We start from the raw sequence: 25,140 nt of genomic DNA on the forward strand, positions 1-25,140 counted from the left end.
CCAATCCATCAGACCCGCTCGCTTGTCGTCGGGCGGGTGTTTGCAATCCCACAATTCCGTCATCAAGCTTTGCGAAGGCAAGACTAAAAGAAATGGTCCTTTTATCCTGGCAATTTCACCGCGAAAAATAATCTTCTAAATCAGTAGTAGTGTGCGTGAGTATTCGTGGGACAGACTAGGACCAGTACGCATCTGCAGAATCAAGAATATTTTACCCCATATAGTTTTATGACCCCTTGATACCTTAAATCCTACCCGCGCGGTTGGGAATCTCCGCATCCAAGACAGCAGAGGCGGACTTGCAAAGACAGCAGAGACTTCTGTCTGCTTTGTGTTGACGGGTTGACTCGATGATAGGTGGCGGCAGCCACCATTTCCAATTGAAAGGGGGAGACCCCGACGCTGATCGCGTTTAGCCATTCCTACTCTCTGCACCAAGGCTATTGGAATTTTGCGAAGAAAGATGTATTCACTATTTGCGCTCGCACTCCTCTCTTTCCTCCTTGCGTTCCACTGCGTGGGAACGGGAGCTGCTTAGTAGGGATGGAGCTGCACATTACTGCCATCGCACCTTCATTGCGCGTGAGGAATGTCAAAGCCAGGCTAGTTTTTTTTTTTGTTGTTGTTAAATAAGAATTAGGCAAAGAAGAAAATCGTCAAAGAGAGGACCACTGCCGTAAACTCACTCCGGGTTCTATGAGTACAATATTGCGCATTTCACACGGATCCTTCGCCAGGTCAAATAGGTACGGAGGAGCTCCCGGCACAACGTTTTCCCTCTCATCGTCGCCGCAGTTGAGTGCAGCTTTCTGTCTCCAATTACTGTCCATGAAAAGGATTCCTCTGTTGTGAAAGTTTCTGAGCACCCTCGCGGCCTTAGACTGCGCCATGGCGATGTCCAGGTCCCGATAGGGGCGAGAATTGCCTGGCGTTTTAAGGCGGTGGTCGTTTTCTTCTGAGCCGGAAGATTCTCCCAGAACCAGTTTGTAGTTCAAGAAACGAATGGCCGACGTTTGGTCAATGGGATCGATATTGTACAATAATTCGTAGCGTGGAGATGGCAAGTTGTAAGAAAGATGGTTCCACAAGTTTTGGCCATCCAGTGTACCTAAATTGAAAGGGTTGCCTTCTGAAAAGAAAGAAAAAAAATACATCATGGTCTTGCCGGATCTCGGAAGAATGTTTAGGCTGGTTCAGACATCCACATAAGAGTGTAAACGACTTAGTTACGAAGACTTATGACTCTGTACGAACAGAAGATATTATGGTCGGTGACAGGCAAAAACATCAGTAGAAGCTCCGCCTTCAGCACAGCGCTCATTGACTTCCGCGGCCTTTGGCGTCACATACGAAGAAGCACTAAGAAAGTCAGAATGATACCACTGGAGGCAGTCATCTCCGCAATCCTTAACATGTCACCGACAATGAGCACCGTACTGGTACACTGGCACGATTACAAAATTACCCGAAAAAAAAGTTCAAATAAAGCAACAGAATATCGTTTGCGGTCAAAGCGAAAAGACGATTCCAGTTGATGATTGATTGGGGTTTATAAGAGCATTACAAAAAAATGATATCTTAAAAATGATGTCTTTTGAATGTGCTTTGATCGTTGTGATAACGTTGAGGATCGCGAAATGTAAGGTGGAATTGCGATAGGATTGTGAGTAGAATATGGTCCTTATTCCAAAGCGATTATATGTCCCTCCTGTAGTCTCCATTAAAAGGTACAAGATTTCTCGCTAACTTTCGTGCCAAGGAAACTCGTCCTGCTAAATAGAGCGAGAATGGATCCACTTTGTGTCAAACCATCTTTTGTTTATTTTAAAATGACAGGTGTTATAGGCTCTACCTCCCCCTCCTCTCCACTTGAAATAATGTAAATGTAGGGCGTCGTAAAAAGACCGTTGTCGATATTGTCACGGGTGGTGACTAATAAACAAGAAATAAACAGGAATAAATAACGTTTGATGTGGCGAACTTGTGCCAAAAATAAAGGAGACAGAAGAAAGCAGAGCGTCGCGGGCGTCGAAGTCGGCGTGTCAGCAGAATCGAGCGCTAGGGCGAGACTGACTTGACAAGGTCGCGGGCGGCCTCTTATCTAGAGTGCGTCGCTATCTCGAAGATTCGGCGAAAGCGGCTCGAGCGTCGCGTGATCGGGCGAGAATGAATACGCACTTTCTAGAAAACAAAAGCAGGAATAAATGATAGAAGTTACGTGCGGTACATGAATAAACGAGAACTTTCTAGAGGTCCGTGACCGAGCGTTGCTTTCTCAGCCCTGGGCGCGGCATTATCCCCCCCTTTAAAAGTGCATCGTCCCGATGCAGCACAAAAACGGAAAACAAAAAAACAAAAGGACAGCAGAATTGCTAGCCGGAGTTCACAGTCCACAGTTCACTCGTCGACGAGAGTGGAGAGTCCTATCGTTCGTAATACGGCTTCAGCCGGACGACATGCACCACCTCGGGTCGCGGCTGACGTCTTGCAGATGGGCGCGTTCCGTCGGGTAGAACTTCGTAGTTCAGATCGCCGAGGCGTCGGATGATCTTGTAGGGCCCAAAGTAGCGCTTCAGAAGTTTTTCGCTGAGACCGCGACGACGAATCGGCGTCCACACCCAAACTCTGTCTCCGGGCTGGAAGTGGACGTCGCGGCGACGAAGATTATACCGGCGAGCGTCGACATGTTGCTGGTCTTGAATTCGTAGTCTGGCTAGCTGGCGGACCTCTTCTGCCCGTTGAGCAACCACCTGGGCGTCATCGCTCCTGTCGTCGACTGACTCGTGCGGCAACATAGAGTCTAGCATAGTCGTCACCGCCCGGCCATACACCAGCTGGAAGGGCGTCACTCCTGTGGTCTCTTGCACTGCTGTGTTGTAGGCGAACGTGACGTAGGGCAGCACTTCGTCCCAGGTCTTGTGCTCCACGTCGACGTACATAGAGATCATATCGGCGATTGTCTTGTTGAGTCGCTCCGTCAGCCCGTTGGTCTGCGGGTGGTACGCAGTTGTACGACGATGGCTGGTGTGACTGAGTCGGAAGATTTCTTGGGTCAGTTGTGCCATGAACGATGATCCGCGATCTGTAATCAGAACTTCTGGAGCGCCGTGCCGGAGGACGATGGACTCGATGAAAAACTTGGCAACTTCCACGGCAGTCCCCGAAGGAAGAGCTTTCGTTTCGGCGTACCGCGTGAGATAATCTGTGGCGACGATGATCCAGCGGTTCCCCGACGTCGAAGGCGGAAAAGGACCAAGTAGATCCATTCCGATCTGCTGGAAGGGTGCAGTTGGAGGAGAAATAGGCTGCAGGAGTCCGGCCGGCCTCGTCGGAGGTTTCTTGCGTCGCTGGCACTCGTGGCATGATCGTGTGTACAGGTGGACGGTCTTGGGGAGCTTGGGCCAGTAATACTTTTCACGAATACGGGCCAGTGTCCGGCTGTATCCAAGGTGTCCGGACGTCGGGTCGTCGTGACATGCTTGAAAGATCTCCCCTCGAAGGTCGGTCGGTATTACCAGCAGCCACGGCGAGTTGTTGTTCCCGAAGTTCTCTTTGTAGAGTACACCTTGTCGAATGGTGAGGGTCGGCACGGCTCGTGAGAAAACACGGGGTACGGTACCGCCGCGCCCTTCCAGGTGCTCGATTAAGGCTCGCAGCTCCGGATCGTCTCGTTGACGTCGTGCCATGTCATCGGTGTTCACTGCCCCTAGGAAGCACTCGTCATCATCGTCGTCGCTGCTGCCGGAAGGTGTTTCGACAGGGGCCCTGGACAGGCAGTCAGCGTCGCTGTGCTTGTGTCCTGACTTGTAAACCACAGTCATGTTGAACTCTTGTAGCCGGAGGCTCCATCGAGCGAGGCGTCCTGACGGGTCCTTGAGGTTCGCAAGCCAGCAGAGCGAGTGGTGGTCCGTGACTACGCGGAACGGGCTTCCGTACAAGTACGGGCGAAACTTCGTGATTGCCCAGACGACCGCAAGGCATTCTTTCTCAGTCGTGGAGTAATTTCTCTCTGCCTTGGACAGTGTCCGACTTGCGTAGGCGATGACTCGTTCGGTGCCTTCTTGTACTTGAACTAGTACCGCGCCAAGTCCTGCGTTACTTGCGTCAGTGTGAATCTCGGTGTCCGCATCCTGATCGAAATGTCCAAGAACCGGAGGCGTCTGGAGTCGTCGCTTCAGCTCGTCGAATGCCTGCTGCTGTTCCTCGGCCCATTCGAACCTCTCGGCGTCCTTCGTGAGGTTTGTGAGCGGTGCGGAAATCCGTGCGAAATCCCGAACGAAGCGACGATAGTAGGCGCAAAGTCCAAGGAATCTTCGCACGGCCTTTTTGTCTGTCGGCACCGGAAATGACGCGACGGCGCGAGTCTTCTCAGGGTCTGGGCGCACGCCTTCGTTGCTAACCACGTGACCTAGAAACTTCAGTTCGTCATAGGCGAACCGACACTTTGACGGCTTGAGGGTGAGTCCAGCGGTCCGTATTGCTTGAAGAACAGCTCGGAGTCGTCGCAAGTGCTCGTCGAAGTCGCTGGAAAACACCACGACGTCATCGAGGTAGACCAGACAGCTCTGCCACTTCAGTCCTGCCAGTACGGTGTCCATAACACGCTGGAAAGTTGCTGGCGCCGTACATAGTCCGAAGGGCATTACCTTGAACTCGTACAGCCCATCCGGCGTGACGAAAGCTGTCTTCTCTCGGTCCCGTTCGTCGACTTCGATCTGCCAGTAGCCGCTCTTCAGGTCCATCGATGAGAAGTATCGAGAGTGGCGCAGCCGGTCTAACGTGTCGTCGATTCGGGGGAGTGGGTAGACGTCTTTCTTCGTCACTGCGTTCAGCTGCCGGTAGTCCACGCAGAACCGAAGCGTTCCGTCCTTCTTCTTAACCAGTACGACTGGAGAGGCCCACGGACTGCTTGATGGCTGGATTATGTCGTCGTTCAGCATCTCTTGAACTTGCTCCTGGATCACCTCCCTTTCTTTAACGGAGACTCTGTACGGTGATCGATGCACAGGGCGCGCGTCGTCCTCGGTAATGATGCGGTGCTTCGCAACGGCTGTTTGGCGTACCTTCGACGACGTCGCAAAGCAGTCACGGTATTCGGCGAGGAGGTTAATCAGCTGCCGTCGTTTTGGGTCCGGAAGCTTAGGGTGGATGTCGAGTTGCGCTGGCGACGTACCGTCTTGCTGAGGTGGCGAGGATTCATCAGTAATGGCGGCGATTTCGGCGGAGTTTCGGAGATCCTCGACGTGGCCAACGGCTGCACCTTTCGTGAGGTGTTGCGTTTCATTCCGGAAGTTCGTCACGAGGACCATAGTGCAGCCATCCTGAAGTTCAGCTACTCCTCGTGCGACGCCTATTCCTCTTCCCAGGAGCAACTGGAGGTTACCTTCCAGAAGAACTTCGCTACGGGTAGCTGCATCGGTCACGACAGGTACGACAACACTTGATCGCGGCGGCAGATTCACGTGGTCGGCAGCGACTCGGACGGCGGCTGACGCAGTTTGGAGTTTCTCTGAAGGCGGAACAGGTGTCCGCAGCGTCAATCTGTTTTCTCCAAGGTCGATGACGGCGCCGTATTCACACAAAAAGTCCATGCCGAGAATGACGTCTCTGGAACAGTCTTGTAGAATGACAAATTTCACAGGACACGTCTCGCCGTGAATTTCGACGCGAGCGGTGCACCTTCCGACAGGCGTGATGAGGTGTCCTCCGGCGGTTCGTATCTGCGGTCCATCCCACGGCGTCGTGACTTTTCGAAGGTGGCGAGAGAGCCTCCCACTCAATACTGAGTAGTCAGCCCCGGTGTCAACGAGTGCCGATGCGTTTTGGCCATCGATAACAACGTTTAGGTTGTTGGACACCGTTGCAGGCGCGTCGGTGCAATGCGGGGCGTCGAGAGAGTGGGAGCGCTCCGGCGTTCTTGGAGGCTGTTTGCTTCCGTCGTTTTCGGCAACGTCACCTCCAGGCGTTGCCGCACTCAGTTTTCCCGACGACGCAGGGGAGACAGGCTCTCTCGGCGGGATCGTGGCGCTGGGGAGGCTGAACATCGTGGCGATGGGGAGCGGGCTTCACGGCGGAGAGACGACACTGGGGAGGGGGAACGTCGGAGGTACTCCTCGATGTCGTGAAGGCGTTCGCCGTACCTCGGGCGTGGGTCGTTCGGGTGGAACCCACGCAGGCCCATTTGCCGGTAGGGACAACGACGGTAGATATGGTCGGCCTCCCCGCAGTGGTAGCACAACGGGCGTCGATCGGCCGTCCTCCACACGTCGGTCTTTCGTGGAGCAGCTTGTTCTGGGCGGACGTACGCCCGATCTTCATGGCGTCGTGAATACTGCGGCGCTAGAGGTTCACGTCGAGGTGGCGCCGTATACGGGTGAGCCGGGGGCGGTGGTCGTCGAGTAGCTGCGGCGTAGCTCAGCTTCGGTGGTTCAGGAGCGGCGCTGGCGAGAACTTCTGGCTGCAGCGCCTGCTGAAGTTCTTCCCGGACAATCTCGGCGACTGAGGGCGTATCCAGGCTTGTGGCAGCAGGTAGCAACTTCTTCAACTCCTCCCGGACGGCTTCACGGATAAGGTCACGGATGTTGGGGAGGGTGGTGCCCAGGTCGGATCCAGATGTCGCTAGAGTAGTTACGCCAGGGTGTCGTTGGTAGTGTCTGGCGCGGGCTAGCAAGGCCCGTTCCATATTTGTCGCCTCCGTGATGAACTCGTCGACTGTTGTTGGGGGATTCCGGATGAGACCGCCGAAAATCTCGCTTTTCACACCCCTCATCAGGTGGTGCAGCTTCTTCTCCTCGGTAGCCTGAGGATCGGCGCGGGCGCTTAGGCGGAGAACATCCTCCACGAAGCCGGTGATGCTCTCGTTGGGGCCTTGAGTCCTGGTACGCAGTAAGTCCTCGGCTCTCTCTCGGCGGTGCTGGTTGACAAATGTCGCCTTCAGCTGGCTCTTGAAAATGTCCCAGGACGTCAATGAAGACTCGTGATTTTCGTACCAGCTTCTGGCAGTCCCCTCGAGCGAGAAATACACGTTTCGCAGCCGTTGCTCGTTGGTCCAGCTATTGTGGCGGGCGACGCGTTCGAATTGGTCGATCCAATCTTCAACGTCTTCGTGGAGTTCGCCGTGGAACGGAGCCGGTGTCCGAGGAGCGACGGGTAGGTAGACGACGGCAGGAGCGGCGGGGGCCTGCGACTGGTTGTCCATCGTCGTCTTCTTCGGCTTGGGTTTATCCAGGAGCAAACCGTACTCCGGATCCTCTCCCTTGGTGCGGCGGCTGGTCCGAGTTTCGGGTTCCGCGCTGAGTGGTCTTCTCAGTGAGCTTGGAGTCGGGCTTGCACTGCGGGTCCTGGGAGGGGAACGCTGCACGGGCATGCGGTACCCCGCACCTCCACCAGAATGTCACGGGTGGTGACTAATAAACAAGAAATAAACAGGAATAAATAACGTTTGATGTGGCGAACTTGTGCCAAAAATAAAGAAGGAGACAGAAGAAAGCAGAGCGTCGCGGGCGTCGAAGTCGGCGTGTCAGCAGAATCGAGCGCTAGGGCGAGACTGACTTGACAAGGTCGCGGGCGGCCTCTTATCTAGAGTGCGTCGCTATCTCGAAGATTCGGCGAAAGCGGCTCGAGCGTCGCGTGATCGGGCGAGAATGAATACGCACTTTCTAGAAAACAAAAGCAGGAATAAATGATAGAAGTTACGTGCGGTACATGAATAAACGAGAACTTTCTAGAGGTCCGTGACCGAGCGTTGCTTTCTCAGCCCTGGGCGCGGCAATATCGCAAAATGAAAGTATAAGGAAAACTCAAACTCCCTGTGTGGTTTTTTCCACGATTGATTTCTTGTTCAGTTGATTGTGAAATGAGCGCCGCACCATATAACCGTGCCAGCTGTTTTAGGTATTTTCTATTGCGAAGCTACGCCAGCTATCACGCGCGCCATCTAATGAGCCGCATGCGCTGAGGACAACTGTGGCACATGAGCCTCGAGCACCGCCTGCTAGATAGCCGAAGTGGCGGTGGCGCAGCGTCACCCGACCTGAGCCTCGCGCCGCATATGTTAGAGGTCTTCTAGCAGGCACTTGTGATGGCTCCACCACGTAAAGTACAAGATACGTAGGTGAAACATGTATAAATATACATTAGGGTTAGAATAGTTGTCGGAGCAATTGCTGTCGCTTTAAAGCATTGGATGGGTTTTATCAAGTTTCAAAGTACCGCCGCCAGCTGCATGATGAGACGCAAGATGGTGCATGCTGGGACGGATTCGAAGCGCGGTGGCACGGCGCCGGCATTTATCTGTCGACCAATAGGAACGTGCCCTCAAATTACGGTACGTAACCAGCATCCACAACTGACCTATAGGAGCGTGCGCGTCCTGATGTGAGATACGCGATGAGTCAAAAATGGCGACGGATCACCGGCATTCAATAGGAGCGCCCGCGGCAAGATCAAGCAATGAAGAGACTTGTACAAGTCAGGATATTCAGTGCTTTATGTGACTGCACTCTGGACTCACACAGGACTGTACAATTTTTGTGAGCACATCCGTGTAGAAATTTTACATAAACACCTCGAGTGTCAGCCATCCTGAAGCAACGAGCTTAAGTAGTATGTTTATAATGTTTCTTCTATTCTCACCTCCTGTTTTACACTACTTAAAATCTGTACCTGGAAGTTGATTTTAGAAGCAACATACGGGCAGCGGCGTAAAGCGTGGGGAGCCAATCGGTGATGTGCATCATCTGGTCGGACACCCTGTTCTTCTGATATAGCAGGGGACTCCAGATGAAGGCGCTGGCTCTGGTGCCCCCTTCCCAGAGGGCTCCTTTGCCTCCACGCAGCGGAAAGTTGCTGCCCGCATTGGACTCGACTCCGGAGGAGAGGCCACCGTTGGCGCTACTCATCACAATGATGGTGTTTGCCAGCATGCCAGCTTCATACAGGGCCTCAAGCACATCCCCTGCTGACTCGTCAAGGGCGTCTACCATGCCTGAAAAAAAAGCAATAGGTCGGACGACTATTGGCGACGTGCGCTCAAAAGTGTCGTTGCTGTGGGCCTTACAGAAATGGCCAGACACACTCAGTATGACGTCTTGAAAGAGATTAATTCTGCTTTCATCGTTGGAAGTAATAGTATTATCACACTGTCCAAGTTGGCATATTTTACTTACGAATACGATGATTCCAAGCTTTAACTGCGCGTTTCACACACACGACCAAGTTCGTCCATGGCCATTAATGGGAAAAGGCCAGGACCACGATTTGTGAAGTCACGGCGTGGCAACTGTTGGTAGTGACGCCACGTAAAGAAACCGGAAAGGCAGGTTCACACTGCACAATTTTCTTCCGTTTTCTTACGTTACGTATATGTAACCGAAAAATTGGTGTCTCAACTGTCGCATGCCAAGCTATCTGTTTGAACTGGTAGCCATGCTTAATATGAAGCGCAGGTGTCTTGGTGATTTTTTGTTGGTACACAAAAACTTCTGTACCGTAAGAAGACAACGCCTTCGGAAGCAGCCTTAAAGGGATTGTTCTGTGATACCCGGAAGTTACCAAGGTTTTGAGCTTATCATATGACGTAGATATGGCTAAAATATTGCCAGATGTGATATTTCTTTCAGTAAAGGATGTTATATATTGGTTAAATCACTTATAAGTACTAATACGAAACCACTCCAAATGTCGCAAGTGTGCATGGTTGGTTGTGTCGTGACATCACATCAGGCATTGCAACGTCAGAGTCGCGGGTGTTGACTTATTCCTTGTGTTGCTAAACATAGTTTATGGTGCGTAGAAATATCCTTGTCATAGAACTGAGCTTCTCTCAATAGCGTAAATATTGTCTCTTCTATATCCATGCTATTTTACCGAGGAAGCAGTAAACATCTGATGTGGCACTCTTTGCCCAATGTTATGTCAAAGCTTCCGCTGTTGCGAGCGAAACCGCTGTATGTTTTGCTGGTGCAATCTGAGCAGTCGAGCTCCGCTTGAAAATAATCACTTGTGCGGCGGAGGATTAAAAATTCGGATATTGAGCGAATGAGATTCCTAAAAGCAATGACAATATAATTCAATTGTTTAATAAAATACTAAATATTCCCGGACAATTCCTCTAAGGCTGTGCCGCCGAAACATATTTCCCAGACCGCGACATTTATAGTCGCCAACACGAATAGAGAAGCAGCTTGTCTCGGAGAACCTGGAGCGGAAGCTCGCGCTGCGGAACCCAAGGATCCTGGGCTCAATCCCTACCCCTGCCCGTTTTGATTTGGATGAGCATCGTACCGGCTGGCGGTCGTGTACCACTACTGCGTGTGCACGCTAACGACCCCAAGTAGCGGTGGTACTGAAGTGGCTAAATTTATCATCTACAGCTAGGAGACTCGTCACCCATTGAGGTAGACCAAGGTCAAGGTTCTATAAACCTACACACCAATTTTCTTTGCATCCAACAAAGGCCCCTTGTCCCTTAGCATTAGTGTGCCTACATCTCTGTCTGTCTCAGGTTGAAAAAATCCTTTGTGTGACTGAGTGGGCCGGCGCGTGACGCGATGGTGCACTCAGTGCCTGAGTTGTGCGGTAAAATTGGCGTCTAAGCAGTATCCAAGGCTACTAGCTCTAGCTGAGTCACACAAGCTTGCGTAACAAAACAAAAAACGATTTGGATGAAAAATGGCTGAGATGCCGTCAGTCAAGCAATAGCGCGTTTGAATGTACAGTGCTAATCACACTTGTCTATAACGCGCGAGCGTGCGACTTTCTCCGGGGAGCGCTAGACTGGTGGCATTCGCGAAAACTAAGCTAGTCACGTGGTGCAACATGGAACGGCCCGCTCGAGGGGTGTCGTCCTGCCCACTCTATCAGCTGGCGGCGAACGCGGAAGGCTGCTCGCACGCTTTTTACAAACATCATTCATTGCTCGAACAATAAACACACTAAAACATGAAGGCGTATCAACGATTTCGTCATCAAAAAACAAAAAACAAAAATATATCATAAAGCACTTTACATTTATCGCTTATCAAGCTGATAGAGTGGGCAGGACACCCCTCGAGCGGGCCGTTCCATGTTCCGCCACGTGAATAGCTTAGTTCCGCGAATGCCACCAGTCTAGCGCTCCCCGGAGAAAGCCGCTCGCTCGCGCGTTATAGACAAGTGTGATTAGCACTGTACACAGCGTGTATCGGCTGCTCGCGCCATAGAGTTATTATAATGTACGCTATTGGTTCAGCTGGCGCAAGAGTGCTCTAACGAATAGATTACAAATTATTATAACGTAGCAGAAGATTGGACATTCCCCAATTTCATGCCATTTGTGTCAAACTCATGTCATCGTACAGAGTGCTAGAACACCTTCATATATTGATTGATGTGCAGCGTCGGGTGTTATTAACGCAAACTCGGCGTCGGCGTTGTTGTTTTTTTTTTTTTTGTTGTTTTTTTTTTGCTGTGCAATGTAAGTACTGAGGGAATAAAAGCCATCTGGAAAACCAAGCAAGAGGCAACGTTACTAAACCCACTCAGTTGGGAAACTGCCATACAGACTGCTCTGAAAAAAGTGGCATCGGCCCGTCCTCCAGAACCGAGCTAATGGCGAACACAACGCCGCCATTTCTCTCACAGCGGCCACTCCAGGAACTACAGATGACTTTTATTTTGGCTTTAATCGGCCATTATGGTGCCGAAACAGATACGGTGGTGCGCCACCCCCGTCTCCCCAGCGGGCGCGCCGCGAATTACGACCGAAGCTAAGATGCACCTAGGTCGGGACGCGCTACCCGAAATCACCGCTGAGGCATGGTTGTATAAAAACAATATTCATTGTGCCGCAAAACCTTGCAAACTAAAGATTTTAGAAAACATCACGCGCCCTCGATTTGTACTAAACTCCCAATAAGAGTTACTACAATTTCTTTTTTTTTTCAGTTGGGTTTTACTCAAAAAAACATGCGTCTGAAAGTTCAAGGTGACCAAGTAAAGACAAATGATAAAGGGTGGCGCTGTTGTCGTAGTTAGCTCGATCTCGGTGGACGCCAGCGGCCCATGTTTCAACAGTGAGTTTCCCAACTCAGGGTTCTAGTAACGTTGGCAAGACGAGAAGAAATACGCAGTAACACTGGATCCCTTAATCCCTGTGTACGTAGACGACCAAAATAAAGGAAGGCCAAGTTAAATACTCCGATTTGTAATATGTAACTATTGCTTTATTCTCCCTACTCGTGCATGTGTGCGAAAATGCTCTTTCTTTGTTCGAGATATCACCTGCACGCTCGAAATATCTTACAATACGAAGAAGTCAGAAAGCAGTGCCCGATAAAAGATTCCCAGAATAGGAAATAACAAAGAGGTGCCTTTCATGACAACGTACTTCATTATCTACGATTTGCATGTTTTAACCCCTCGTAAAGATGCACGACAGGGTCATTTTCATATATGTGGCAGGACTGGCATATTAGCAATATATATTAGTGCCACCAGAATTCTGCGAACCTTGAACACACTTTACATTCCTTTCGATTGTTCTTTTGCTTATATTCGTCGCTTGTGTTTACACACCTTCAGTAGAACACAGGTTTGGGTCTGATATATAGCGAAGGTTAATATCGTTCACTGATGAAGACAAATGGCGTAACTAAAGCAATTACACAGTTACAACGTAAATAAAGGTACACATACGGTTCGGTACCACGAAAATAACAAAAGTGATTCTTGTCATTTTCGGACGACGAGACAAAATGTTCTGGCGTTTTCCCATAGGAATGCACAGGAGAACCGCAAAAGCAGTCTGGTTGCTGTCTAGTTAAATTTGCATCCCGGAAGTTGCATAGTGTAATGACTTGAGCCGAACATATCGCTGTCTTGGTTACGACTGGTAGGTTTTACTTTGCTGATCCGATAACAAACAGATAACAAGGTTGCCAACCAAAACACGAAGTCCGCTAAACATAGCGAAAACAGTGAAACTTGTCACTACCCATTACATCCCTCCCCTCTTAGTACGCTGCACAGTCTCGTTAGTTAATAGACATAAGGTTCCAATCTGGAGACTGGTCGACGCAGTCTTGACGATCTTCAAGGAGGAGGACTTGTCGGCTGGTCATGGACCTCTGCATTTGCTGAAGGCCCTTGTTTCGTTGGCTCTTGCCGACAGGTGATGGGTGGCCGTGAACAGCATTGTCTCGGCTCGTTGGCTTGATGCTCACGTCCAGCCAAGCCTTGCGCAGCTGGTCAATGTGGCATCGATGAATCTTGCCGTTCTCCTGCTGCACTCTGTACGAGACCGGGCCAATTATGGCAACCACCTTTGCTGCTTTCCATCGCGGGCCAGGGATGAAACTTCTCGTGTAGACCGCATCCCCTAGTTGGAACTTCTTCACCTTCGGGTCTGGTCTCTCCCGTTCTCCAATCCGATCTGGATGAAGCCTGTCCAGTGGGGAACGCCACTTCCGTCTTATCATGAGCTCAGCTGGTGTCTTGCCGGTCACTCAGTGGGGGGTGGTGTGCTGTTTGAACAGAAATCACGAGATTCTGCACTGAGTATCTCCTTCCAACTGCTTCTTGAGCGTCGCCTTCACCTCCCTCACCATCCGCACTGCCCTGCCATTGCTTGCAGGGTGGAATTGAGCTGTGTACATAAAGCGGACAGCATTGAGCCTGAGGAAGTCTTGCATCTCTTGGCTGGTGAATGCAGTTCCATCATCAGACACAGTGACGTCCGGCAACCCATGTGTTGCAAAACACTTGCGCAGGCTCCTGATTACGGTAGTAGAAGTCATCGATGGCATGATCTATACTTCCACTCAGCTGGAATATGCATCGACGATCACCAAGAAAACCTCGCCCTTGACTGGGCCTGCGAAGTCGACGTGCAACCTGCTCCAGGGCTGCTCTGGTTTAATCCAGAAGTGTACTGGTGCCTTGGGGTCGCTCTGAATGTTGGTTTGGCACTTGTCGCAGTAGCGCACAAGCTCCTCTATCTCTTGATCGAGTTTTGGCCACCAGATTAGGCTACGAGCCATTGATTTCATCGCCGTCTTTCCAGGATGATTTGCGTCCAAAAGCTGTAGGACTTGGCTCCTTGCCGCCTTAGGGATCACCACATGGTTACCCCATAACAAACATTCTCGATGCACTGACAAAACGTTTCCCTCACTTCGAATCGTGCAAAGTCTCCACCAGAACTGTCATCGGGACATCCGCTGAGCACCCACTGCTTTACACTTGAGAGCACGGTGTCCTTTCCGGTCAAGCCAGCAATGCCAGTAGCCAGAAGTGGGCGGTACTGGACGGCTTCAAGCAACAGGATGTCACCGGGTGGTGCTGGTTTGTCAACATCTCCAGGCAGTGGCAGCCGGCTTAGACCATCCGCGTTAGAGTTGTCTTGACCCTTCCGGTACTTGATCTGGTAGTTGTAGGCCCTCAACAGGAGTATCCACCGAAGCATTCGAGGTGAAAGGACCTCAGGCATGCGCTTGTCTGTGTCGAATAATCCCAGTAACGGCTTATGGTCTCTTATGACCGTAAAACTTCTTCCTGCCAGATACTGGTGAAAAGGTCTAACCCCGTAGACAACGGCAAGACCTTCTCGGTCGATTTGTGCATACTTCCGCTCGCTCTTGCCAAGAGTACGTGGGGCATATGCGATAAGAAGCTCATTCCCGTCGTCGTCTTGGTGTGCCAACACTGCTCCAACCCCCACGGGTGAGGCGTCACAGCATAGCACCAGAGGACGGCTGGTGTCGTACTTCACCAGAAGCGATTCAGAAGTCAGCAGTTTTTTGAGGCTCTCAAAAGCGTTCTGGTGTTCCCTTGTCCAGGTCCACTTACGCCCGTCGTCTAGCAGGCGATGCAAAATCTCTGCAACCTCTGCCTTCCCTTCCAGGAATCGACTGTAGAAGTTCACCATGCCCAAGAAGGCCTGTAGTTCTTTTTTGTTAGTTGGAGCTGGAGCGCTGTGGATTGCTGCCACCTTGCTGGCACTTGGGTGAATCCCCGAAACATCGATCTTGTGTCGAAGGTACTCTATGCTTCTCTTGCCAAACTGGCACTTGTCCTTGTTGACCCTCAGTCTGGCGTCTTGTAACCGTCGCAACACAGCCTCCACACGCTCGTCGTGCTCTTGTTTCGTTTTTCCCGAGATTATGATATCATCCAGGTACGCCACAACACCAGAGATTTCAGAGATCAGACTGTCGACGACACGCTGAAACAGTCCCGGCGCTGCCGAAACACCGAAAGGCAGTAGACGGACTCTGTACAGTCCTTTCAAGGTGTTGATTGTGAGGAGCTCTGCAGACTCATCGTCCAGCGTCAGCTGATGGTAGGCCTGCGCGAGGTCGAGTTTTGTGAAGATGCAGCTGGTGGATATTGCTGCAAACACTTCGGTGGTGGTCGGTAGAGGGTAAACAGTGCTTTTCACTGCCTTGTTCACCGTACTTCGATAATCCCCACACAGTCTCAGGGACCCGTCTTTTTTGCTTACCACTATCAGTGGCGTCGCCCAGCTGGCATACTGGGTAGGCTTCAAGATGCCTTGCTTCTGGAGGTGGTCCAGTTCGTTGTTGACGTCTTCACGAAGGGCAAATGGCAGCGGACGACACCTGAGGAACTTCGGCTCCGCGGAGTTTTTCAGTTCAATGTGAAGGGGTGCTCCTGTGAATCCTGGCAAGTCGCTGTCGAAAATCTCCTGAAAACCTTCCGTTAGGTCCTCTTCGGAGCCGCTCAGCTTTTGGATGCCTTGCACTCCAATCCCCAAAGCTGGAAACTAGTTCCTGCCCAGCAAACTGTTGCCTTGCCTCCCGACCACTAGCAATGGCAATATTGCAACGTGATCTCTGAACATGACGTCCACCATCGCTTTACCGAGGGTCGGCAGCGTTTCACTGTACCATGAGACCAGCTTGGTGCTTGATTCCACGATAGGGATCTTTTTTTTGAGCTTGCTTCAATTTTCCTGAACGTGTCTTCGCTGACAATCGAACAGGATGCACCAGAGTCCACTTCCATGGTGACTTGCTCATTTGCAATGGAAACCTCGACCAAGTACTTCTTTGGTGCCTCGGTTAGCTCGCAGATAGAGAATAACTCATCCACTTCGTGTACCTGTTTTGCGTTTCCACGCTTGCTTCCCATCGCTGGCTTCACCGCCTATTTTTTCGAACAACACGCTGCCGCGATGTGCCCCAGCTTGTGACACTTATAACATGTCGAAGTCTTGAACTTGAATGAAGTTGGAAGATGCTTACCGTTACAACGGTAGCAACTCTCTTTCTTTTCGCGAGGCGAGCTCTTCTCTGCGGTTGCATGCACGCTGGTGTCCCCGTCCGCGACCGTCTTTTGATCCTCGTTGATGTCCTTCAGTTGCCTGGCTGCGGCTTCCGCCGTGAGCGCCAAGTCATACGCCGCGTCGAACGTAACTTGTGTTCGGCAAGCAGCCTCTGTTGTATCTCCTCGCTGCGAATTCCACACACAAAACGATCACGGAGCATTACATCGAGCGGCAACTGTTTGTCCCCGAACTCACAGTCGCCCGCTAGCTTGAGGAGAGCTGTCACGTAGTCAGCGATGCTTTCCCCCGCCGCTTGATTCCGTTTGTAAAACTTGAATCTTGCGTAGAGCTCGGAAGGCCGCGGGTGCATGTGCGACTTCACTGCTGCCACAATGTCTGCATAGTTTGCTGTCGTCGGACGACTAGGCTTGCGGGCTTCTGCTAGCTCCGATTCCCTCAAACCCTGTCTCCGGATGAATATGACACTGCAATACTTCGCTCTCGGCAAAAGGGTTCATTCACTCACTCATTGCCTTGGGGGGTTTCGGGATCGGGGGACAGTCATCAGCGAGGCCGGGGGAGAGTTCGCTGCCACCGCAGCTTCTCCGAGTCCCAGCGGTGGTCGTCCACACCGCGTCATGGGGACATCGTCGTCCAGGGTCGCTGTCCGGTCCGTTTGTCGAGTCCGCCACTCGACGTAGTGCCCGCACTCCCTGCGCCAGCGTCCAGCGCCGTCCGAGCTCGCCTCCATGACCGGTCCCTTGTGAAGTCGGCAGCCCAAGCTCTCTTCCTTTGTCTCCGTTGCCCTTCTTAAGACCTTCCCAAGTCCTTGTCCCGCCGACCGTCCAATCGGGAACCTGCCGCGAGCCGATCCTCCGACGTCAGCGCTGGGTGAGGGGGGGCGCTTGCCCCGTTCCTCCCGGAGAGCTCGGACATTCCGCGACAGGCCGGCGACTGGAAACGGGAAGGTCACAGGGAACGAAGGAGCGCCCGACAATACGGCGGCGGGGACCGGGAAGGTCACGGAGCGCGGGGGAGCCAGGGAGAGGGTCCCCACACCTCCCCTCCCTCAAGGCTCGGACCCCGGGGGGCCTGAGGTTGCGTGGTCCCCAGGACCCTTGGCGGGGAGCTCGCTCGGCTGAATGTCACCGATGACGACGAGCACCCTCGATGATGATGATGGCATCAAACCATGCAGGTCAGCGGTGAACGTTGATTCACTGGGAAGCTCGTGACCGACGGAGCACGGTCCACGAACTGGTCCGGAGCACCACAGCTCACAACACGGACGGGCACTCAGGCACACACAACACGCCGGCTCTTAAAGTTCGCTTCCGTCCCCAATGTAACAGACAGCGAATCGCGCAAAACCAAATAGCGGCACGCTATATCAGACAGCGCGATGAAACCAAAATCTTTCGATCGTTGGACATGCCACGAAATAAAAGCGAAACTCTTCATCTCAATACTAGCAGGCAGGCAATCATCAAGAACATCACGCTGCGCGTTCAAGAGGTACTTAAGTGGAAAACCATTCCTTAACTAAAAATATGAGCACTCAATGCATACTTAAATCGTACATACGCCCACTATACAACATTTGCTCCTATCAAACTCAACCGCATTCTTTTAAAACAGTAAGCAATCTACCAGAGCGTCAGAACCGCACACCTCTGACAACATTATTAATCTCCAACACATTCGCGAAGAACGCACAAAACCTCAAAAACTAAGAATAACCTTCCGTAAAACAGAAACGGTCACAAATCCTGTCCCGTTCGCGAGGTGCGACTCGAAAAAAACACGCTGCCAACAACCCATGACGGGCACTCATGCACTCGGCGTTCACGCTACCCGAGCTACAAACACGCTACAGTCAAGCTACGCAGCACGCCTTCATCAGAAGGGGTAATCACCTTACTGAGAGGCCGTTGTTCCGTGGTACCGGTTACTTACACCAGTACAAAGGGAACAGTACCTGGATCGTGCGAACAGCAGATCTCATTGGACAGCCTATTTACATGACTATGTCCGTAACGTCTGGGCATGTACCAGACGTTACCGCTTCACCGCTCGGAGGTGACCACCCAACAGGAGCGACGAGCGCGTAACGGCGGTCCGCACCGAACCCCGCACGGGCTCGATAACCGCGACAAGCGCATCGACGCACGTTAGAGTTCTCCCTCGGCCAAACCCCGACACCGCATAACTAAAAAGTCTTCCAGCTGATGTCAAGGCCGGCCGGGATCGAGCAATAAAGGTACGCCGTCAACGCGTCTCGCGACTCTTCGACGTTCTCGAATCGAGCAACGTGTCCACATACAAACGCAGTAGGTTACGCACAAAGCTCGCCCCCAGCCAAGTCAACACGCCACATGACTGAAAAGTCTTCCTGCGACTGTGAGGGCTGGCAGGGTCCGAACAATGTAAGTATCCCACACGCGCACCTTTCAACTTCCGCGCAACGAGCGCGATACCAAAATGCCAAATAATCTAACCGGCCGGTCTTGGAAATGGACGAGCTAATAAACTATATTTGCTCTGCATAAACAGTTTCCGCAGCGTCGAAGTGTCTACAGCATTTACCGCCGCATTCCATCACCCGCTACCCATTCATGCAAAGGCTGCAGTTAGTACAGCGACGGGCTGACCCAACGCACAACAGTTATAGGCCGCCGACGGCCATGCCGCTGCCATAATTTCTAGGCTTCCCGGGCACGTACCCGCCGACGTGAACCGTACGTTTTCCCGGGCCAACCGCGCATCTGTACAGGATAAAACTATGAACAACTCGTCACATCCTCGCAAGACCGCCACTCCCCTCGTGCAGGTTTTGACTGCACGAGCCCAGCTCTTTCCTCACCTAGCTGTCTTTTCTCCCCTAAATTTATAATTTCACTCTAGTCCAGGTCTCTGCCCGACCAATTACGCTCTCTACGCCCTCGCGTCCCAACGCGAACCCAAGCACGGCTGAGAACCGTACTGTATCCGGCGGCAGCGCAGAAGCGCGCGCTTGCCGCCGCTCCTCCGGAAACGGAGAAAACGAAATTAAAGAGTAACTCCCGCCTCGAGGCTCAACCATCGATATGGCGGTGTGAGGATCCGGAACCAACTGTGCGCACAATCAAACGGAATCAACCTCACGACTCTACAGCCAAATACGCACGGGTCATGCCCATCGCGTCAGACTGGACTCCACGGAGCATTACACACGCACAGCCACTGATAAAGTGACAACGGAAACTCTGTAGTTTTCGGGATTCCGATGTCCACGCACCAGACATCGCGTATCCGGCACAATTTAGTGGGCTCAGCCCCTAAATGTAGCCTCTGGCCACAAGGTACTCGTTCAAAGCGATCTTGGTCGGAACCACAAGAGCGTATCCGTACCTTAAAACGCTGTCAACTAACGACGCTCAAAACCGCGCCGACAGCTCAAGCAAGGCCAACTGGGAGCTAGCATGCGATCAAACCGAGACGCTAGTCTCCTCCCGGACAAAATGCAATGTGGGAATAATTTCCAAACACAGTACATGCAACCGCCATCCGCAATGGGAGCGTTCTCCACCCAAAGCGATGCCTCTTTAACGCGTCCGATCAGTAACAAGCGTTACAAACCATTACATCGATACGCGAACAAAGGCGGTTAGGCGCGTCACATCCCCCGAAGCGTGAGCCGGCATCTTTCCCAGCGGACGCGGACGGCCGGAGGCGTAGGTGGGGTGACGCCCGACGCTACATGCCTCGAGGGGTGCGGTAATTTCCACGCACACAGCGCTCTTGCGTAGCAGGATCAACCTGCCAGCATCGAACGGTGCGCTGAACAGCAAACACTCAAAGCGCTTCTCGTAACGGGGGATAGGCAAATTCCGGACAGGCTGGAGAAAGGCGTTAATCCCTTAAAAAAGCGGTCAAAATCCGCGCCTTCTCGTCAGGCAGGCGATAATGTCAGGGCCTCCGTGCGGCGCTCCCGCAACGAAACTTCGTGCGGCGCTCCCGCGACAAAGATGACCCCCAAAAAGAGCGCGAAACAGTGCCCCAATTCAACCGGAAACAGGTTGGGAATCGAAATGCCTGCCTGATCAAAAATCAGGCCCCACGTTGCGGCGCCAGTTTATGCGGGCATCTTCTACTCCGATTCCCACAAACCCTGTCTCCGGATGAATATGACACTGCAATACTTCGCTCTCGGCAAAAGGGTTCATTCACTCACTCATTGCCTTGGGGGGTTTCGGGATCGGGGGACAGTCATCAGCGAGGCCGGGGGAGAGTTCGCTGCCACCGCAGCTTCTCCGAGTCCCAGCGGTGGTCGTCCACACCGCGTCATGGGGACATCGTCGTCCAGGGTCGCTGTCCGGTCCGTTTGTCGAGTCCGCCACTCGACGTAGTGCCCGCACTCCCTGCGCCAGCGTCCAGCGCCGTCCGAGCTCGCCTCCATGACCGGTCCCTTGTGAAGTCGGCAGCCCAAGCTCTCTTCCTTTGTCTCCGTTGCCCTTCTTAAGACCTTCCCAAGTCCTTGTCCCGCCGACCGTCCAATCGGGAACCTGCCGCGAGCCGATCCTCCGACGTCAGCGCTGGGTGAGGGGGGCGCTTGCCCCGTTCCTCCCGGAGAGCTCGGACATTCCGCGACAGGCCGGCGACTGGAAACGGGAAGGTCACAGGGAACGAAGGAGCGCCCGACAATACGGCGGCGGGGACCGGGAAGGTCACGGAGCGCGGGGGAGCCAGGGAGAGGGTCCCCACAGGCTTTACCAGCCTAACTATGAGCGAGTACGTTTCGGCGCCGCAGCAACTGAGCAAAACCGTGCGCTATAGTTCCGCGCTAGCCAGCTTGTGACCACACACAGTACATCTCCAACCTTTCGACATACTCTTCCCATGCGCTCCCTGCTCCGAGCTGGTATTCTCCGATGCCGTTGGTTGTCATACTGCCGCTGTGACCGCTTCTGCCGCCGTGGGTCTTTGTTCTCTAACTGACGTCGCCGTTTAGGCTTAGTTTCTCGTCGCCAATTCTAATGACTTGAGCCGAACACATCACTGTCTTGGTTACGACCTGGTAGGTTTTACATTGCTGATCCGATAACAAACAGATAACAAGGTTGTCAACCAAAACACGAAGTCCGCTAAACATAGCGAAAACAGTGAAACTTGTCACTACATGACACATAGAAACTAGCAGCAGTTGAAACTCTTGCGTACACTATAATAACTCTTTGGCTCGCGCATTGTCGAAGCTCGAGAGACGCCGAAGTGTTAACGTAGCAACGAAACTAGCGCTGGAGGCGACGCTACACGACAGTCTACATGGCGTTCTCATTCTATCGCTGACTGGAGATTCAACTAGTGTTATGTCGTTCTATGCATTCAGGCGCGAAATTGAAACAATAAATGCGTAAATCGTAACTAAATGATGTATTTCTGAGGCAGAAAATATATTGCGTTTTTCGGTCTTCGAAAGAGGCTTATTTAGAACATTTTCTGCGCCTTGCAGCCAAGTTAATTCCCGCTAAATCTAGACTTACGTTTTCCAGCGAAATGTAGAGATAAGTGCTTTTTTGCTTTTTTTTTTTTTTTGCCATTGCCGCGCGCATGGTTGAGAAGAAACGCTACTACGTACTTCTAGAACATTCGTGTTCACTCTTACCCCGAATGGTATAGAAAAGTAGGGTTGTGAGTTTCTGGATAAATAAAAAAAAAAAAAAAATTACAAAAACACTTGCCGGTGAAGTTTCCGCCAATTCGGATTTATACGAAAAACTCGTATTTTTGAGGTCACAATGAAAAAATAAAAAGCGAAAGATACGATGTTTTACGAATAAACTTTATAAGAGCACTAGATCAGTGGAGCAGAGGAGATGCCACTTCAGTTTCCTTTGAAATCTCAAAATACTTATCGAACGTCTTATGCACATTATCGTATTCAAACAGTCCATATCGATGATCATTTCTCCGATTCACCTCCTGCTTTTTGCGGCGTACCACAGAGGAGTGTTCTGGGTCCGGTTGTTTTCAATACCTATATAAATGACATCGTCTCCGTCGGATTAGACGTTAATATGATTATCCACGCCTACGATACCATCGTATTTAAATCCAGTGCGTTATCTAATGAAATAAACGATAAAGCAATATTGACGCTACGAAAACTAGAAGAATGGACCTGCGAAAAATATCTTGAAAATAATTAAAAACAAAACAATAATTTTCTTTTTTGTAGCAAAAATAAAAATGTCCTGTTAAATCAGCCAATAGTGCTAAATTCGACTCCCATTGCAGTTGTATTAAGTTTCAAGGTACCAGGGGTTGTTTTTCAAGAAACTATTTCGTGGGACAAATATGTTGATTCTGTGGCCACTAAGCTGTCTCAAATAGTCGGACTTGTATATCGTAATCGACATATACTGTCACGAATTTTTTTATTCAATTTATAAGTGTTTGTTTTCATCTAGGCTTAGCTATACTCTCATTTAGCCAGGGCATCCACAACTCAAGCAAATCTACATAAAATGTATGTCTTACAAAAACGGTTCCTGAGTTGTTGCTCTTACAATGTAATTCTACAGCTTATGCAACTTGCCATAGTGAGCCTTGGAAAGTTAGCACTCGATGAACAATCAAGATTACTAAATGGTCTTGCTACCCCTATTGAAAAAGGCCAATATGAGCTCGGCTTATTGGAAATATTGTATTCCATTGAAGTTGATGGAAACCAATAAAAACTTATTGTTATCCGATTAACCCAATACGCACGATGGGAATTCATATCGGAGCACAATGTCCCGATATTGTATGCGGTTATTGGTATACAACAGGATATTGGAGCACAATATCCCGATATAACTTGCGGTTATTAGAGAGTTTTAGTAGATCGTTCCCATGACTCCGATAACGATATCCCGATACTTCGCCGCCGCCTCCCTTGTGCATGCATAGTATCGTTATCGGGGCTATCGGAGGTATCGGAACGATCTACTAAAACTCCCTATTGGTATACAACACGATATCGAAGCACAATATCCCGACAGAACTTACGGTTATTGGAATAGAATACGACACCGCATACATATTGGTGACCGACATGGACATACTGTGCGGCCACACGATATATAAATATCGGTCGTCGATCACGGGCCCAAAGGAGAATACAATATCGCGTGGATAAATCTCAGAACGAATTCCAAGTTACCAACATGAATTACGTCGGCATATACCGCGGACTAAGAGGATACGTAACACAGTATTGATCGCCCGTGAAGCAACATGTGGATATCGGTACGCCCACAATACGACATCGCGTGAATGATATTGTAGAACAGCAGGAGTTACCATACGGCAATACGAGAGAGAACGATATTGGAGGTGGATACACACAGAACGCAAACGTTCCGCGTTGCAAACACATTCACATTGATCGAAAGCGCAAGTGTACGTACGGCACACAGTACACACAGCCTCGAGCGCTTGAAATGCTAGACAACCACCAAACCATTCAGAATAACTAGCTGGGACACCCGCGACCTACCTTTCAATGAGAAAGCCCAATAATGACGTGCTCATTGGAGTGATCGTTTTCAAACAAATGTTTATGGCAGTTTTAATGCAACAAAAGTTAGGTTACCGATGTTGGAACCCAAATCGAACGCGATACGTGACAATGTCAGTTCGCACGATAAAATTATGAGGATTAATGGGCTTGACAGGTCACGTGCTTCTTACCCGCACATTTATCGATATTGACCCACCTTTCTGGGTAATCCTACGTCGTACACAAAATCCACAACTACACGCGAGCACATTTCACCCATCACTCTGCGTCGCCTGTTTCGCAAGATTCACACACTGTAAAAAACGACGGCAAAAATACGTGCATTTGCGCCATCAAACGATACGTTACAGACTCGTTTTATGCGAAAAGTTTCCATCGTCAACCCGCGCGCGCGAAAGCTCGAGCGCTCGAGCTTCGGAGGCAGTTCGAACGGTTCGAACTCCGAAGGGAGGCGAGCCCAGCGAGCCGGCGCGCCTGCGCGCATGCGCTGCCAGACAAGCGGCTGAGCGAGCCGCCGAGATTGCGCCGCCATTGCGCAACGACCGCGACCGCGCCAACCCGGCGGAACCGACGGATAACAGCTCCTCAAGTTCGTCGTGCACTTTGCTTGTGAGTTCCAAGTGAAACCAACGCACTTTCAATCGCTTCGAAAGGTACGTATAGACGACTTTATTACTTGCAGCATTGAGTGCTTTGGTGTACGCGGATCAAAGTAAACACCGAAGGACAGAAGGGAGACATGATGTTTTGAAATCGCAGCTTATTTGAACGCATGCGTCCCCTGCTGAAAGCGTCTGGCTGTGCTCTGTTGCAGACGTCATTTCGACTGCGTGTACTCTGATGTAACGTCAGTCAGTGTTTACACTCGGCTAGCTATCACTCGGCTTGTTATCTCATGTGCGAAATAGACGTAGAAACCAGCGCCTCGTCTCTTTCGGATATTCAACCTCCAGCCCCCTGGCTCCCAGCGTGCTTACCGGCGCAAACCGTTCGACGTGTTGGATTCGTGGGCTCGTTCGAAGAGGCGTTGTTTAACGCTCACGAGTCGCCGAAGTGTTACCGGAGCTTCTCTTTACGAAAGTCGCGATCGACGCTGGGCTCTGAGCTCGTACTTTTTTCTTCCCTGGTAGACTAAGAGTGCCGACCATTCATCTGTGGTGCCGACTGGCGCCGTACGTAGTTGAGAAAAGCTAGCGAGTCTGTCAGATTTTCGTGACGCCGCCCAACTGCTCTGCTACCGGCTGCGCTCAACAAATAAAGTAAAAAAAAAAAAAACGCGTTTTTTTTTTTCAATTTTTTTTTGCCATGTTTCATTTTAGTCGCTGCA

General features: G+C 51.2%; 1 protein-coding gene across 1 annotated transcript in view; it reads right to left on the minus strand.

Moving 5' to 3' along the window:
- Positions 1–656: 656 nt before the first annotated feature.
- LOC8034916 (arylsulfatase B) overlaps positions 657–25,140 on the minus strand; it is a 72,895-nt gene continuing 48,411 nt past the window's right edge. The window contains exons 7-8 of the mRNA XM_029978477.2: positions 8,693–8,986; positions 657–1,129 (exon numbers count right to left, since the gene is read on the minus strand). Coding sequence (XP_029834337.2) covers positions 657–1,129; positions 8,693–8,986 — 767 coding nt within the window. The remainder of the gene's footprint in view (positions 1,130–8,692; positions 8,987–25,140) is intronic.

The sequence above is a fragment of the Ixodes scapularis genome, unplaced genomic scaffold, assembly GCF_016920785.2.
Source record: "Ixodes scapularis isolate PalLabHiFi unplaced genomic scaffold, ASM1692078v2 ptg001264l_1___fragment_5__unscaffolded, whole genome shotgun sequence".
NCBI classification, from domain to species: Eukaryota; Metazoa; Arthropoda; class Arachnida; order Ixodida; family Ixodidae; genus Ixodes; species Ixodes scapularis.